This window comes from Hyla sarda, chromosome 8 (genome assembly GCF_029499605.1).
Source record: "Hyla sarda isolate aHylSar1 chromosome 8, aHylSar1.hap1, whole genome shotgun sequence".
NCBI lineage: Eukaryota > Metazoa > Chordata > Amphibia > Anura > Hylidae > Hyla > Hyla sarda.
In genome coordinates, this window is record NC_079196.1 from 94,904,587 (window position 1) to 94,923,982 (window position 19,396).

Here is a 19,396-nt window from a genome sequence, read left to right on the forward strand (position 1 = left end):
AGGTCTTGATAGGAGGTCGGGATAGGAGGTCTGGATAGGAGGGTGGGATAGGAGGTCAAGAAAGGAGGTCGAGATAGGAGGTCGGGATATGAGGACGGGATAGGAAGTCGAGATATGAGGACGGGATAGGAGGTCGGGATAGGAGGTCAAGATAGGAGGTCGGGATATGAGGACGGGATAGGAGGTCGGGATAGGAGGTCGGGATAGGAGGTTGATATAGGAGGACGGGATATGAGGACGGGATATAGGGTTGGGATATGACAACAATATATGAGGACGGGATATGAAGTCAAAAGCTTCCTCTGTTGATTTTTTCCACAACAAGGATTAGGAAGGAAAAACCGGGCAACGCCGGGTACTCAGCTAGTATATATATATATATATATATATATATATATATATATAAAACTCAATGTGTGTGTATGTTCCAGCATCACGTCCAAACGGCTGAAGATATTAACATGAAACTTGGCACACATGTTACCAATATGTCAACAAAAACATAGGATAGGAAATGTAACCCATACTCACCCCCATTTGCCAGAATCGGGGTTTTTGTTTAAAGTCCCATACAAGTCAATGGGAAATATATGTTACTGCATAACTTCCAAACGGCTGGAGATATTTCGATAATACTTGGTCACATGTTACTTATATGTCCACTTAAAATATAGGCTAGTTAATTTAACCTTTAAGTACCCCCATTTGCGAGGGTCGGGTTTTTGTTTAAAGTCCAATGCAAATCTATGGGAAATGAATGTTCCCACATAACTTCCGTACAGCTGGAGATATTTCAATAATACCTGGTACACATATTACTTATTTGTCAAATAAAAATATATGATAGTTAAATAAACCCTTACCTACACCCTTATATAAAAGATGGGTTTTTGTTTCAAGTCCCATGCGAGTTTACGGGACTTCCAGTACCTTACTCCACAAGCTACGCTCTGCATCTCCTGGTGAATGTGTCAGTGTGGCTTGCAAGCCACACCCCCTCTCACAAAGACACGCCCCACTGTTTAAGCCCCACCCTTTTATTCTCTACCCTTTTTGTGCATCAGTCTGGCTTGCAAATCACGACCAGTCCCACAAAGCCACATCCCCCTCCAATTTTAGCTTACAATATCTTCATCACAAATCAGTCCCACCTGAAGACAGGATATAAGGCCAATATATGAGGATGGGATATGAGGACAGCATGTGAGGACGGGATATGAGGACAAATCATGAGGTCGGGACATGATGACGGGATATGAGGAAGGGATAGAAGGATGGGATAGGAGGACGGGATATGAGGACGGGATATGAGGTCAGGATATGAGGTCGGGATATGGGGACGGGATATGAAGTCAGGCAATGAGGACGGGATAGGAGGTTGGGATAGGAGGTCGAGATATGAGAATGGGATATGGGGACAGGATATGGGGTTGGGATGTGACAACAATTCAAAGACAAAAGCTTCCTCCTTTGTTGATTTTCCTACTCAACAAGGATTGGGAAGGAAAAACCAGTCAACACCAAGTACTCACCTGTGTTTAAAGTGAATTGCCAGAAGGCTTCATGATTCAGAAGTCTTCTGTGCAGATCACTTCCTTGCATATGCCACAAACACATTGTATGAACTATTATGTAGGTTAGCAAAGTGAGAGGAGGCTGCTGATTTAGACTGTCTAGACTGTGTTGTTAAAGGGGTACTCCACTCCCTAGCATTCGGAACATTTAGTTCCAAATGCTGGGTGCGGGCTTCAGTGGTAACCCTGCCCCTTGTGACATCATGATCCCGCCCCTCATGATGTCACGCTCCACGCCCTCAATGCAAGTGTATTGGAGGGGGTGTCCAGGGTCAAGTCCTGCAGGAATGTGTGGGAACTGAGTTCCTGCACTTTTCCCACATCAGGATCACCATTCCCATTAGCAGGAGTCCTGCAGAATCAGCCCTTTAGTGGAAATCTTGGGTGAGTCCCTTCACTTTTTTTCTCAGGACTTGACCCCTGGCTGTGAGGTGCAGATTTGCTTTCCATTCAAAATTGCTTCTGCTCCTCCCCTCAGCTATCCAAAGATTTCCAAAGCTAGAGCGGGGGGAGGGCAGAGCAAAGACAGAGCAGGGGGAGAGAAGACGTACACGCCTCCCTCATCTTCTCGGTCTGTAGGTGCAAAATTGAAAGCGTTATTATTTTAAGAAGGAAATGAGGAAAAAGCAAAAATGCAAAAACGGAAATTTGCTGAGTCCTTAAGGTGAAAATAGGCTGAGTCCCTAAGGCGTTAAAGGAGTAGTCCAGTGCTTAAAAACGTATCCCCTATCCTTAGCATAGGGGATAAGTTTCAGATCGCAGGGGGTCTGACCGCTGGGGCCCCCTGCAATCTCCTGTACGGGGCCCCGGCAGCCCGAGGGAAGGGAGTGTGTCGACCACCCCACAAAGCGGCGGCTGACATGCCCCCTCAATACAACTCTATGGCAGAGCCGGAGATTGCCGAAGGCAGCGCCATAGAGTTGTATTGATGGGGTGTGTCAGCCGCCGCTTCGTGTGGTGGTCAACACGCCCCCTTCCCACGGGCTGCCAGGGCCCCGTACAGGAGATCGCGGGGGGCCCCAGCGTTTGGACCCCCCCCACAATCTGAAACGTATCCCCTATCCTAAGGTTCGGGGATACGTTTTTCAGCACTTGATATCTCCTTTAAGGGGTTATGCAATAATAGTTATATAGAGGTGTTTAAAGGGGTACTCCGCTCCCCAGCATGTTACTCCGCTCCCCAGCGTCCGGAACACTGAGTTCCTGAACGCTATGTGCGGGCTTCCGTGTTCACAACTGCACCCTCGTTACGTCATGTGACGTCACGTCCCACCCCCTCAATGCAAGTCTATGGGAGGGCCGTCATGCCCCCTTCCCATAGACGTTCATTGATGGGGCAGGCCGTGACATCACGAGGGGGCGGGCCTGAACACAGAAGCCTGCACACAGCGTCCAGGAACTCAATGTTCCGGTGTGAGGTGGAATTTTGCGGACGCTGGGGAGCAGAGTACCCCTTTAAGGGTATGTGTTTAATTTAATTGGGGTAGGCCCCTTTGTTACCAGTTTTACTCCCATATAGTTGTAGGCCTCTCTGAGAGGGGCCTGGGCCTACAACAACTATATGGGAGCAACTATTAAAGGAGTTGTCGGGTAAAAAATAAATTAACAAATAACAAAATAAGTTGGAAGGGGGGGTGCCGTACCCCGCACGGAGCACCGGCCGACATGCCCCTCCATGTACTTCTGGCAAACTGCCAGGGCCCCGTGCAGGAGATCGCGGGGGGCCCAGCGCTTGGACCCCCCTGTGATCTATAACTTATCCCCTGTCCTTGGATAGGGGATAAGTTATTTTTCACCAGACTACTTTAACAAAGGGGCCTACCCAAACTATATGGAAGCAGCGACTATGAACAGAGGGCCTACCCAAACTATATAGAGGACTGCATGTAATTTGGGTAGGCCCCTCTGTTAATAGTTGCCCCCATCGTTGTGGTTGACCCCTCTCAGAGAGGCCTACAACTATATGGGGGGAAAACTATTAGCAAAGGGGGGCCTACAACAACTATATGGGCCTGGGCACAACTTGCCACTATAAAGTTGTTGTACGCCTCTTTTTTGCTGCTAATTGTTGCCCCCATATAGTTTATTCCTGAATGCCTCCTCATCATATATTTTGCCCAGGCAGCAGGCCCCAGCTCAGCTGCCTGCCACCTGCGCTATATAGTTCTGCTCGCCTCTGGGCCCCCCCAGCCCCAAATGATCACATTACATTTTATATATATTTTTTATATACATTTATACTCTAGTGCTTATTTCCCACCGCTGCCTCCACTCACCTTAGCGCTAGCCAGCCAGCGGCGCACCTTGCTCAGTCAGTAGGTAGGCAGCAAAGAGACTGTGCTCTGCTCCGCCACAGCGCTATTGTGAGGCAGCGGCTGTATCAGTGCGCAGAGGCCATGCGGGAGTAAGTAGTACCTCCCCACCGGCCACTGCAAATTTAAAGAGACAGCCGGCCCCGGAGGTATCCCTGCGGCATGGAACCAGCATTGACCGTGCGGCAGCATGACCATAACTGTAAGTTATCAGTCAGGAGTGGTGACGGGCCCACTTGCTGACTGACAAAAAAAAAGGTCCAGGTGTAAGGGTTGTACCCCCCTGATGGCGGCCCTGCCTGCATTCTCCGAAGGCAGGGTAGAAATCATCCTCAGCAGCGTTGTACACAGCACATTCATAGCAATCAGCCCCAGACCCTAGAGTTTGTCCTTCCCCTTGCAGCCCGTGCAAACCTGCATTCGGAGAATGCATGCGGGGCTGAGAAGGGGAGATGAGGAGGGAGTCATATATACAGTCATGGCCGTAAATGTTGGCACCATGGAATTTTTTCCCGAAAAGGAAATATTTCTTACGGAAAAGGATTGCAGTAACACATGTTTTTCTATACACATGTTTATTCCCTTTGTGTGTATTGGAACTAAACCAAAAAAGATAGGAAAAAAAGCAAATTGTGGAAAAATAATATTGTTTCAAGCATGTGATGCTTCTTTAAACTCACCTAGGGCAAGTAACAGGTGTGGACAATATAAAAATCACACCTGAAAGCAGATGAAAAGGAGAGAAGTTCACTTTGCATAGTGTGTCTGTGTGTGCCACACTAAGCATGGACAACAGAAAGAGGAGAAGGGAACTGTCTGAGGATTTAAGAACCAAAATTGTTGAAAAATATCAACAATCTCAAGGTTACAAGTCCATCTCCAGAGAACTAGATTTGCCTTTGTCCACCGTGCGCAACATTATCAAGAAGTTTGCAACCCATGGTACTGTAGCTAATCTCCCTGGGTGTGGGCAGAAGAGAAAAATTGATGAAAGGTGTCAACGCAGGATAGTCCAAATGGTGGATAAGCAGCCCCAAACAAGTTCCAAAGATATTCAAGCTCTCCTGCAGGCTCAGGGAGCATCAGTGTCAGCGCAAACTATCCGCAGACATTTAAATAAAATGAAACGCTATGGCAGGAGACCCAGGAGGACCCCACTGCTGACACAGAGACATAAAAAAGCAAGACTACATTTTGCTAAAATTAACGAGTAAGCCAAAATCCTTCTGGGAAAACATCTTGTGGACAGATGAGACCAAGATAGAGCTTTTTGGTAAAGCACATCATTCTACTGTTTACCGAAATCAGAATGAGGCCTACAAAGAAAAGAACACAGTACCTAAAGTGAAATATGGTGGAGGTTCAATGATGTTTTGGGGTTGTTTAGCTGCCTCTGGCACTGGGTGCCTTATCCCCTTAAGTACCCAGACAATTTTCACTGTAGGACCCGACCATTTTTTGTACATCTGACCACTGTCACTATAAGCATTAATAACTCTGGGATGCTTTTACCTTTCATTCTGATTCCTAGATTGCTTTTTCGTGACACATTCTACTTTATGTTAGTGGTAAAATTTTGTCGATACTTGCATCATTTCTTGGTGATAAATTCCAAAATTTGAAGAAAAATTGAAAATTTAGCATTTTTTTTTTACTTTGAAGCTCTCTGCTTATAAAGAAAATGGACATAAATTATATATTGATTCACATGTACAATATGTCTACTTTATGTTTGCATCATAAAGTTGACATGTTTTTACTTTTGGAGGACATCAGAGGGCTTCAAAGTTTAATAACCAATTTTTCACAACATTTTCAAAAACCATTTCTATTTTGAAGTGGATTTGAAGGCCTTCAAATTAGAAATACCCCATAAATGACCCCATTATGAAAACTGCACCCATCAAAGTATTCAAAGTGCCATTAAAAAGGTTTGTTAACCCTTTAGGTGTTTCACAGGAATAGCAGCAAATTAAAGGAGAAAATTCAAAATCTTCATTTTTTACACTGGCATGTTCTTGTAGACCCAATTTTTTCATTTTTACAAGGGGTAAAAGGAGATAAATCTTCCTAAAATGTGTAACCCAATTTCTCTCGAGTAAGGAAATACCTCATATATGTATGTCAAGTGTTCGGCGGGCGCAGTAGAGGGCTCAGAAGGGAAGGAGCGACAATGGGATTTTGGAGAGTGAGTTTTTCTGAAATGGTTTTGTGGGGGCATGTCACATTTAAGAAGCCCTATGGTGCTATAACAGCAAAAATAAAACACATGACATGCTATTTTGGACACTAAACCCCTCAAGGAACGTAACAAGGGGTACAGTGAGCCTTTACACCTCACAGGTGTTTGACGACTTTTTGTTAAAGTTGGATGTGTAAATTAATTTTAAAAAAAAATCACTAAAATGCTGGTTTTTCCCCAAATTTTATATTTTTACAAGGGGTAATAGTAGAAAATGACCCCCGAAATTTGTAACCCCATTTCTTTTGAGTATGAAAATACCCCATGTGTGGACATCAAGTGCTCTGCTGACGCACTACAATGCTCAGAAGAGAAGGAGCGCCATTGAGCTTTTGGAAAAAAAAATTGTTTGGAATGGAAGTCAGGGGCCATGTGCGTTTACAATGTCCCCCGTGCTGCCTGAACAGTGGACCCCCATATGTGACCCTATTTTGGAAACTACACCCCTCACAGAATGTAATAAGTGGTGCGGTGAGTATTTACATCCCACTGTAATTACATTTTTCATTTTCACGGACCACTGTTCCAAAAATCTGTCAGACACCTGTGTGGTATAAATGCTCACTCTACTCCTTATTACATTACGTGAGGGGTGTAGTTTCCAAAATGGGGTCACATGTGGGGGGTCCATTGTTCTGGCACTATGGGGGCTTTGTTTGCTGTTTGGGCATGCTGGGTTTTGCAGTTTTGCAACATCTGGAGGTCTACAATTTAGAGACCAGTGCACAGTGATCTCCACACTGTGGCCCTCCAGATGTTGCAAAACTACAAATCCTAGCATGCCCAGACAGCAAACTGCTGTGTGGGCATGCTAGGAGTTGTAGTTTTGCTAGATCTAGAGGACTACAGTTTGTAGTTTACTGTGCAGTGATCTCTAAATTGTAGACCTCCAGCTGTTGCAAAACTACAACTCCCAGCATGCCCAAACAGCTGTCAGGGCATGCTGGTAGTTGTAGTTTTGCAACATCTGGAGGGCTACAGGTTAGAGACCACTGTATAGTGGTCTCAAACTGTAGTCCTCGAGATGTTGCTAGGCAACTCACCGGCTTCCGTAGGATCCAGGGAGCCAGCCGCCCGCCGATCATCGTCGCCCGCAGCCTCCGCAGATCAGTAAGTGACCTTCGGCGCCGGTCCCTGTCTGTTTCCCCATCCTGCCCTGCCTATTGTGGGTGGGCAGAACGGGAAAACCGAAAGTAAACCCCCTCGCCCCCGATCTGCTATTGGTGGTCGCATCTATACGACCAATAGCAGGGATAGGAGGGGTGGCACCGGGTCACCATAGACTTGTATGACCCGGAATGGTGCAAATCGCAAATGTGAATTCACTTGCAATTTGCCGTGATCGCCGACATGGGGGGGTCTGATGACCCCCATGGGCATTTGCGCGGGGTGCCTGCTAATCGATATCAGCAGTCACCCCAGTTCGATCCCTGCCCGCTGCGCGGCAGGGACCGAAATTCCCACGGATGTACATGTACGTCATGGGTCCTTAAGTACCAGGGTCCCATGACGTACCTGTACGACATGGGTCCTGAAGAGGTTAAATGTGTGCAAGGCATCATGAAATTTGACTATTACCAACGGATTTTGGGTCACACTGTACAGCCCATTTTCAGAAAGCTGGGTTTGTGTCTGAGATCTTGGGTCTTCCAGCAGGACAATGACCCCCAAAATACGTGAAAAACACCCAGAAATGGATGGCAACAAAGCGCTGGAGAGTTCTGAAGTGGCCAGCAATGAGTCCAGATCTAAATTCCATTAAACACCTGTAGAGGGATCTTAAAATTGCTGTTGGGAAAAGGCAGCCTTCCAATATGAGAGACCTGGAGCCGTTTGCAAAGGAAGAGTGGTCCAACATTCCGGCTGAGAGGTGTAAGAAGCTTATTGATGGTTATAGCAAGCGACTGATTTCATTTATTTTTCGCTGTTATATTGTTGTATAATACCTATAACTATATTAGGCTCCACCCATGCTTTTTTCATAGGTTTTCAGTTATCAGTACAGGTCTGTCAGTCTTTACACCTCAGCATCAGAATTTGCTAGCAGTGATATCTTCCACCTAACTCCTACAATATTTGTATTATTCAGGAAATAACTCTGAATTCATCAGACTGGGATGCCTCCATTTATTTACATCTTCTATACAGTAATCATCTCAGTTAATCTATTCAACCTCCTAATTTCAATCATTGCTTCTATATACAGAGACTTTAATTATACATATATTTAACATAAATTACATGGGCAGGAGCCTGTACAAAATATAGGTATTAATATTTCATGCAGGCAATGCTAATGACTGGAAGTGATATGCAGGATGTGTTATTGATTAGTGAATGATGTTCATAGGCAGAACAGTTTCACAAATCTGTATACATTAAATATTTTGTATTTTAATTTTGCTTAAAAAAAGTGAGTTAGGCCTTGTTTACATTTGCATCAGAAGTTCCGTTAGAAGACTTTGTTGTAGATTCCAGCAAAAATCCTTGACAAAATAGCCCTGGACGCCATGTCGGAAACCCAACAGTCCCCTTTTGAGTCCATTGCATGTTGTGTGTTTGTCATTTAACAGGTCCAGTCCTGCTATCATTTTCACTGTTCTGTGAAAACTCAGAACAAAAGAAATACTCAACACAGATGTGAATGAGCCTTCAAAGGGCTAGGCTATGATGCCATAATGTTTTCCCTGTTTTTTTGGGCTATACATCGGCAATATTTAATATTAGGTTGCTGATGCATACTGCAGCATACTCCTAACATGTTTAAAGGGAATCTGCTTTATACACTATGAAAACCCGAATCAAGGGTAAATATAATATAGACATAATTTATTGTAACACACCTCACATCTGGGCAGGGCCCTTGCACCAGATGTTATAATACAATATAGAAAAAATATATATAAATGTAGAACAGCCACCTTTAAATTGCATATGCATATGTATATAGCCTTGAAATGTCCATATATCTATATATAGAAAACTTAGAATGTCCGTATATAAAGAGAAGTTCAAAAGGGATGTTGAAGTAAAAGTTCAGGGAGCGATTTGTTGCAATATGCTTAGTTCAAGTGTCATAGAGCCATGTTCATCAATCATGCCGAGAGGGATGGGGGAGGGAAGAGAAATACATGCTGTGATCCAGAAACGCCTCCTTGACACTTCAGCTCTGAACATGATATAGAATGGACAGATTGCCTTTATTGTAACAACATAGTCATCTAGAAGGAGATTACGGTAATCATTCTTTTCAAACGTATGGCTTTTATATGCCAATTTTTTTAACTTACTTTTGCTAACATGCGACCTATTTATCAAATAGTTGTACAACCTTGATAAATAAATGGCACGTAAGCAAAACCTAGGAAACCCGTTTACTAAAGCATTTTTTTAAAGCAGAAAAGTTTTCCCTTATAGTAATAGCCAAAGTTCTTTATCTACCCTTTATTACCAGTAGTTGCTAGAGAGTGACAGGGAGGGGGGCGTACTGCATCAGGTGACACCCTGACTGGCCTGCCTGGCACTAAATAGCTGCACTCCAACAATCCCACAACAACCCATCCACCCTTCTAAGAAATAAAAAAATATTAAAAAAACATACTACGTCGCACCATGAATATCCCTACTCTGGAGGCTTTTTTGTTTAGTTTTGAGCCCACATTTTGTGACGTTGGTTGGCGGAGTCTTACGTCGCTGCGCTGAGGCCGGAGTTTACGTCAGGAAGGAAGACAGCGCTGCACCAACAGGCACATAAACAAAAGTGAAACCACAAAAAAAAAACAGCTCAGTACGTTACCCACCCCAAAATGTACATGAAGCTGTATTACTATGGATGTTTCTGCCACATATGGGTTATTTACATAGTCTGTTAAAATTCTTACACAATCATTTTGTGCCTTATTCTATTTTAACACAACATTCATTTTAAAATTTAATGGGTACAGCATGTAGGTGTCCTAAAATGAACAGTGTGTATTTTCAACCTTAAAATTGATAGAGTAATTAGTTATATAATACATTTTTTCTATAATTAATACGGATCGACCGATTATCGGTATGGCCGATATTATCGGCCGATAATCACGATTTTGGTCATTATCGGTATCGGCAATTACCTTGCCGATAAGCCGATAATGCCCCGCCCCCCGCACCGCCAACGCCCCCCCCGACCCGCCGCACCGCGACCGCCCCCCCGACCCACCGCATCGCACCCCCCACCGTGATGCTGGGTGGTATACCGGTATGGATTTTAGCCCATACCGCTATACCGGTCGGGCCCCTCCCCCACCCTCCGAGTCAATAAAAAAAAAATTTAATTTACCCGTAATGGGGGTGGTCCGGGCCATCCATCGTTCCTGTAGTGTCCGGGGGCATTCCGGGTGAAGGGTGAACCGGTCCGGGCTGTCCTTCTCCGGCGGTCATCTTCTCCACTCCGGGCAGGCTCCGGCCTAGTACGCTGCATAGACGCCGCTACGCCGTGACGTCAGGTGCGTCGCTGCGCACGGGCGTCACTGCGCAGTGGCGTCTATGCAGCGTACTAGGCCGGAGCCTGCACGGAGTCGATAAGATGACCGCCGGAGAAGAAGGACAGCCCGGACCGGTTCACCCTTCACCCGGAATGCCCCCGGACGCTACAGGAACGATGGATGGCCCGGACTACCCTGACAGGTAGGGGGAGAGAAGCGAGTGGTGGCAGCGGCCTATGGCACCGCAAAGGCCACTGCAGTGCATTGATTTAAAGCGCCCGCTTTAAATCAATGCTCTGCAGCGGTGTCACGGGGGTTAAATAGCCGATAACTTATACCGGAATATCGGTATAAGTTATCGGCTATCGGCCCTAACCTCCACCGATTATCGGTATCAGCCCTAAAAAACCGATATCGGTCGATCCCTAATAATTAATATTAAAATTAATGTAGTAGCTTTATTTCATGATGCAGAACAAGAACAGTTGTTAAAGTGGGTGTTAATTTCTTTTTCTGCAGACGTATGCACTTTCTGTAAGCCAGGTTGGACCTGGAATACATATGCTACTTTTAAATGGAGATGCCACTATTTTTCTTCATAAATAGTGACTATTGCATTTGATAAATACATGCCCACTGCAAAGTAAAAAAAAATATTAATAAATTACTACGTGAGCAGATTTCAGAAATGTGCTTTGGAATAAGCAAAAATCAAAAAGTCGCAGCATGTATAGAAAAGTCGCACATGCGCAAGTACGTGTGACTTTTTTACGCAAAAAAAATGTACTTCGAAGTTGATAAATCTCCTTCCTAGTGGCTATGTTCAGTCTATTTTCTGAACATTCATGTTTATTTTGAGAGATTGAAAACTATTCTCTGTTGTGCGTTTGAGTGCCTCAGAATTAACATATATGTTTGGAAAATAAACCAAACATAGTCACAAGTTGACTGTGCTTGTCCATTAAATTCAGTGAGCCCTTTGGTAGTACACCGTGGTATATATTGACAACCTTTTATGACATGTTGCCGGTGAGGTGTAACGTACATAAAGTCTTACTTCCATTTCATTGGTGGGGGTTCAACTACTGGGACCTCCACTGATCCTGAGATGGAAGGGGTTGCAGTGCTGCTATAGCATTGCACCCCCTTCACACTTGAATGCGATACAGCTACATCCAAGAGAAAAGGCCCATGCGGCAGTTCCCTGCGCGGCTCTATAATGTGAGGTCCACTGTGTCGGAGCCCTTAATTTGATAGGGGTCCTGACTCTTGGAACCACAACGATCAAAAATTTATGACATATCTAGGGAAATGCCACCACTTTATATGATAGGAATACACTTTAATAAATTCTACGGTAAAATAAGTATTACTAAATTATGTATATGAAAGAACAGGAAAAATTTCTCGCCATATATAGCAGTTCTAGTGCATGGAAATTGGGTAACATGGTATAAAGTGGATTACATCCTTTCATCCTACAGATTCCCACACAAACTGCTACATCATGTACTAGTGAAGGAAATAATCATGTTATAATATGACATAGAACTATATTATGTAAAAACAGTTCCGACACTATAGAACACTGCCCAAGTGCCGCTTACCTCCCTAGTAAAACATGTTTCACTTAATTTTATAGGCAAAGCAAACCCAGGAACCGTCCATCTTTCAGACAGATCCTCATGCACCTGGACATAGCCTCAGCTGATGTTCTGGGGACACCTCAGGAGACGTATTTTAAATCGCAGGTATGACTTTATTATTTATTAAATTTGCCTTATATTGTACAAAAATTTTATTTTATGGGTTACAGTGAAACAGTCATATGTAAGTCCTATTTTCCCTTTAAGCGCAAGTAGATCAATAACAGTGCATTTCTGAGATCTGGCTCATGGCTGCATTCCACACTGTCTGGATCTTGTTGCAGCTATATGTTTCAGAGAAGGTTTTCCAGAAAGATAATATTGTTCTTGAATTTCTGGGAAGAGTCAGACAATTTGCTGTTAGTCTTCATTTGTTTTTAATTATTCAGAAATATCATATTATAACACTTATGACCACTTTAGCTAGCCCAGACAGTCCCTATACATATGAATGAAATGAAAAAGGTCTCGGGGCAGATGTTATTACCCTAGGGGCAGATGGCATTAACCCCTTGTGGGCATGTTTTTACCTCTACACCACCCGAAGGTATGGCCGCTGGATACTGGGCTAGGCATGGGGCAAATAATGACTCCGACGCCAAGTTGTGGAACAATGGCAGCTTTACTGAGGTAGACAGGTGTAATAGTCTTGACAGCTCAGTTAGGCCCAAGGAGGTGACCAGTGACTTCAGAGACTCTGGGGCTCGCTGGGACTCGCTAGTGGATTTGAACAATTTGCTGCAGGACCACACTGACTTGGTACAGACTGATCTTGACTGATTTGACTAGACTGACTTCACCCCGTATGTAGCTTACCAGGTTTTGACGTTCACCTGTGGGGCACTTAATTAGTGGAAGCGTGGCTGCGTGGTAGGCCTTGAACCTCCTCAGGACACCAGACACTCTCAGGACTTGACCTTACTGTTCCTCAGCATGCACTACTCATGAGAGTGAACTAGCTCCTCCCAGTGTTTTTATGGGGGAGACTCTGGAGGGGTCCCATAGGTCACCCTATTAGTCACGTGATCACTGGTACCTTCCTTGGTTACAACTCTTGGTAACAGTATTTAAAGGCACATAACAGTATAAAGACATTATGATAGATAACACAAGGTATAATTAACCATTTACATTACATAGATTAAAGAGGGACTCAGGGGACACCGCAATAGAGTCCGCCAGACAGGACAGCAAGGGTACAGGGGTGCAACTCCTGTACTGGGCCACCACAAACTCCCCCTCTTAACAACAGCCGTCCTCGGTGCCCAGTCCTAGAGGGGGGATGAAAATGTGGCCACTGAGGCCATGTAACAACAATAGGGACAGTTCCTGGGGCATTGATACAATGTCCTTCACAGTGCCGATGAACTGGGGAAGAGTCCATGTGGCATTACAATCAACGTCCTTACATGCTCCAATTTTGAGGGTTTGATAACTGGGACAAATTAAATGAAAACATATGAGATCTTTTTAGTCTTGTTACTTCTTTTTGGTGAATAAAGAAGAGTTTGGGTCGGGTTGTCTGAGGCTCTCTACCTTGATGCCTGTGCTAATGGGGCCCTTTGGCTTTAGCTACTTCTCCCCATAACTTTGGACTAGCAGTTATAAAAAAAATGTTTTCTATCTGGACAACACATGAAAATGTTACATATATACACAGTAGCTCTGTCACTGTATGTGTTACTTACACCTCCAGAACACTTTGGCCACAAGAGAACCCTGTTCACAATGGACAGGAAACAATTAGACATTTGTTAACTGATGTGGGCTGAATATATAGACTGGTTAGCTACAGTCCTGACTAATTATATAACATTTGACTATATTAGACACATATAATAAGCTATGTACATTACTGATTTTCTGTACATGAAATTAGTTAGAATTAATTATTCTATACTGACTAGACATTAGTATACTATAGACTGATACTTTTTGTGTACAAAGGTACTTTTACTCTCTATACCTTGCTGGTATTTGGCCTTGTGTGGACCTTTGGGATCTGCGCAGCACCGGCTTGGGAGAATCTGGAACTGACAGAACTTCTGAAATTTCAGCAGGCTCTTCTTTGTAATCACAGGAGCTGGAACTTGTTCAGGAGTTTCTGGAATCGGGACCGCTGGTACTTGAACTGGAACAGTCGGAGCTATTGCTGGCCCTCTGGAAACAGACAGAACATTTACTGCACCATTTCTCAATATCACTCCGCATTCCAATCCAGTAGAATCTTCGCCTGACAGTGGCTTCAGTCTTGTGGACTCCAAAGTGTCCAGACTGGTCATGATATGCATTGAGGACCATCACCACATCTCTTCGGGGAACCAGAATCTGATGAAGTCGATCACCACAGACCGGATCCAAAGAATTTCTGTACAACAGTCCTTTGTGCACAAACAGTCGCTTCCTCTGTTGCTACAGACGTTTCAACTCAGTCACACTGGGCCCGGCGTAAAAGGGTTGGTACCTTTTTTGCCAGAAGGTAGTCCAACAAATCCCCCATAATTTGACTTAAATCTTGGAGAGTCTTCCAGGTGTACAGGTCTTCTTTAACCTTTTCGGATCTGGGTTCACCATCCATTAGGGCGGTCACAACATTCTGGTTCACAAACCATTGATAAATTGGGGGCATCTCCAGGTCTTCCCATACCTCTTCGACAGGCGGTTCTTCGCCGGGGGTCAGCTGAGACAGTACATCGGCATTGACGTTTGACTTGCCGCTTCTGTACTTGATGGTGAAGCTGTAATTAGCTAATCTTGAAGCCCATCTCTGTTCATTGGCACCCAACTTGACAGTGTTCTTCTCTGCTCCTCTCTGGTTACAACTGGCATAGGTTATCACTCTCTCTTGTCCATCTTGAACTTGGCACAGGACAGCTCCCCAGACCTTCAAAACTGGCATCAGTATATAGCTGGAATGGCTGACTGTAGTCTAGATACGCCAAGATGGGTGGTTCTGTAAGCAGACGTTTAAGAGCTCGGAACACTGTCTCTTGCTCTTCGGCCCATTTAATAGGTAATCTTCCATTGTAATTCTCCTTCGCCGGAGCTGTGAGGGGTTCTGCAATTTGGACGAAGTGTGGGATGAAGCAGTGGTAGTAACCAGCGATTCCCAGGAAGCTCCTGACATCCTTCACTGTGCAGTTCTTGACAGCATCCACCTTTCAGGATTTGGCTGAACTCCCTCTGCACCAACAACGTGGCCCAAGTAATGGACTTGAGGTTTAAGCAAGTGACACTGTGATGGTTTGATCTTCAACCCATGCTTGATCAAGACTTGAAAGACGTCTGACAGATGACTGAGGTGTTCCTGGTAAGGCTTGGAATACACGATGACATCATCCAGGCACAATAAGACACTGGAAATTCAGATGGCCCGGGCACCTTTCCATCAGATGCTGGAAAGTAGCGGGGGTATTACATAGCCCAAACGGCATGCTTTTAAACTCGAACAACCCCATGGGTGTCACACAGGTGGTCTTCTCCCGATTCTCCATGGCCATGGGCACTTGTCAGTACCCATTGGTTAAATCCAGAGTGAAGAAGTAAGCAGCAGACCCGAGGGCCGTAAGCAACTCCTCAATCCTTGGCAAAGGATAAGCGTCCTTATATGTGACATTGTTCAGTTTCCTGTAGTTGACATAGAAGCGGATGGTTCCATCTTTCTTCTTGACCAGGACGAGTGGTTCCGCCCAGGGATATCTGACTTTCTTGCATCACGTCCGCCTCCTTCATGTCGGTCAGCATCTTCTTGACAGTCTGATACATGCCTGGCGCGACTGGACTGTGTCTCTCCTTGATAGGCGGGCTTTCGCCCGTGAGGATACGGTACTGGACCATTGAAGTCTTCCCGAAGTTTGTGGGGTGTTTGCTGAAAGCTTCATGATACCTTTTGGCGACATTGATGACTCCATTGACCTGGTCCCATGGGGGTAGCGTCGTCTCCAACCTGGAGCTGTACCCACCAGGGCTCTGGAGGATTATAACTGGATTCACCAGTAACTTGAAGCATGCGCAGTCGGGCCACTAGACACTCCGTCACGATATCCGTTGACTCTAGGAGGTACAACTGAGCCACTGGAGTGTACTTGGGTAAAACAGTAGCAGAATCAGACAGGTTCACTAACCGTATTGGGACTCTTCCATTTGAGACAGTAACGAGACTTCTCGCAGCTCAGACTAAAGGATGATCTTCCATTGGCATGAGTTCTAGCAGGGCCTGATAATCCCGATTCTTGACTCCAGGCCGTCCACGGCACCATATGATGGTTTCAGTGTTGGGTTGTAAGGTCACCGACCTGATGTCTTGAACTCGTACTCTGCAGATCTCACCTTGCTTGTTGGCAAACTTCTGTTCCGCTTGTAGGACTTTCTGGGGGTGCTGCACAGCCTGCTGGTCTGAAAGGGGGATATGGGGGAGAGAGGCATACAAGGCATCTAGAATCTCAGTAAAACAAATTCTTATGATCTTCATCCCCAATATAAATTCTGCAGACCCAATATTTTCTGCAGCGGAAATTTCACTGCAGAAAATCTGCTGTGGACTGCCCATGGAGAGCACGCCACCATTCAAACTCACAGTGGAAAACATGCTGCAAGTTCAAAATCAAATCCACCTGTGTGAATGAGGGTGTATTCACACGCACTGGAGCTGCATTGTGAATCCGCAATTGTGAATTTGCCGTTGTAAAGTTTGCAGTTGCGGATTTTACAAAACAGTCAAAAAAATATAAGAATTGCATTGTAAAAACCACAGTTGTAGATCTGCAACTGCGGATTGTACAATTTCAAATCCGTAGCTGATCCTGTATGTGTTTAAATACACCCTTAAATGGGTTTACAAAGTATGAAATGAAAGGTATACTCACCGGATTAGGCCCTGAACTTCCAGTGCTGCTGCTCTGGGCCTCCTTGCCAGGTTTGTTTAGGTAGCTGTAGGAAAGACATGCCTATATACTATATAATACCACTTCAGCCAACCTCTGGCTTGGATCACCCCTTACGCCAATATCAAAACATCAGCATTGGCATCCCATATACCGGCTTATTGGAAGAAAGAATTGTTGATGTCACAAATCATGTGATGTGTGATACCGCAGGAGAACAGGTGCATATAATATTTATTTGATGTGAGTAGGGAGGGGGGCCTAATTATAAAAAAAAAATAATTATAATAAGAATAATTTGGAAAATCCTTTTAAGATCTGTCTGTAATTTGATGCAATTCTTCCATAGCTGATATAGCAGATATTTTGATTTATTCTTTTTTTGGACTGGTATTCTAAATGATTTACATGAAGATGATGTAGATTCGGTGGGGGAACATAGCAATCATATCTTTTGTGTTGAAACAAGCCCCATGCAGCCTCCAGGTGAGTCAGTGCACATCTTGAACGTTGCAGATAATGTGCGAGCTGATGCAGCCTCCTTTGTGCGCACATGACTCAGAGATTTTTAGCACAAGACAAAAATAGCCCATTTTTCTGCTCTGATGACGGCTGAAGTGGCTTGAGCGTTTGTGAGCATATTATGCTCCTCCTGTATTGTCAGCTCCTCTGAAAGAGCTTTAATAGCCTTCTAGAACTAAAGTGCTTCTGCTCTCTGCAGCTTCCAATTCTTCTACTACTTTATTAATTCAGTGCCTCTGACTGACTAGATATCTCCTTTGTTGTGGCATTCACGTATATGAAAGGAAGTTCTGTACATCTTTTCTTACATTGTCTTTTTACATTTCAGAGTTTATTTCAGAAGGGGGCCATCTGCTTGGTCTTTGCTTGGTTGCCTGTGTTTTTCTACAATTATACGCTTAATCTTAAAAGCTTCATTGGCATCTGGGATAGGGAAATGAGATTGTAACCACCACTACGGTCGCGTAATGTAATATACGTTGCCCACTGCACATGTCCAAAAGTATATGTGGGGCAAACCATGCAAGAATTGTGTAAGAGGATCTCACAGCATTTGAGCAATATTTGAGCAATATAAGGACGAAAAAGGATACACCTCTAGTGAGACATATGATGGCAGTCCACTATGGTAGATCAGAGGATCTTAAATTTGTGGGACTATGTCAATTAAAACTGGGTCCCCGTAAGGGAAATATAGACACTCGTCTACTACAAGAGGAAGCCAGGTGGATTTACACAGCCAATCACCGTTGGGGTTAAATGAAGGCTTTTCTTTCGCTGCTTTTTTTTATAGATCGAGCCTTCAATTTATCGCCTTTTGGCGTGTTGTATATATGTTTTCTCAATATTTACTAACTTACCTTGGTAGCTGCCAGACACAGTTATATTAGATCACCTTTCCCGTGTCCACTGTGGACAATTTGAGTATGTCCCTTAATAGTATCTAATCAGTTCCTTATTATCATAGTCATGTAAGCATGGGTGACAACATAGGGAGCTCATCAAGTGATTTTGGTGTGACAATATAGTGAGTTTTTAAGTGATTTTTCATTAATTTAAGTTATCTGGGACTCACTTATTGTACTAATAATACTCAGCTCCTTATGCTTGTTTTATATATACATATCATGTACAAAATATATACAATTATCCTCTTACAGGCTCTAGATATACAAATCAGTATTAAGCTACTCCTTTTTCAGTGTGGACATCCAGACTGTAGTAATGAGGAAGATTGGGACTGAGCCTGTATGTGGTCTAAGTGCCAACACATGCGCAGATCGCTCCTTGATGCGAGTGTCACTTTTAAGTTTCTGCGCATGTGCATTAGATTAAAAGACGATCGCAAGTATAGAAGTCTCTCACAGTGCGCGGCGGACATGCGCGGCGCACTGTGATGATACAGGCACTGAACATCGGCACCATAGGATGACGGAGTGCGGCACACATACGTCACATTCCGAAACAGGACAAAGCGTATCCATGATTGGTGAGTGCAGCACCATACTCAGGTGGTTTTGATTGCTTAATATACGGGATTGGTGATCTGATTTAGAGTGTTTGTAAAGACAATATCTATTGGTGAGATCAAATGGGCTCACCATGATGACATCAGGGGGATGGGTTATAAATACCCCCACCGCCATTTTGCAGCAGCCATTGCCACTATTGCCTCTTGAGAAAGCCGCAGTTGCGGCGAAACTTGTAGAGGAGGTAATAGAGTGCATATTTTAAGCGATACCAAAAGGATC

The 19,396-nt window shown here is 44.3% G+C and overlaps 1 protein-coding gene across 8 annotated transcripts in view; it reads left to right on the forward strand.

The window, feature by feature from the left end:
- Window positions 1-19,396, forward strand: part of MAP3K13 (mitogen-activated protein kinase kinase kinase 13) — a 165,504-nt gene that overhangs the window by 127,444 nt on the left and 18,664 nt on the right. For all 8 annotated transcript variants that reach the window (XM_056534161.1, XM_056534162.1, XM_056534160.1 and 5 more), the window contains one exon: window positions 12,237-12,345. In XM_056534161.1, the coding sequence (XP_056390136.1) occupies window positions 12,237-12,345 (109 nt within the window). The remainder of the gene's footprint in view (window positions 1-12,236; window positions 12,346-19,396) is intronic.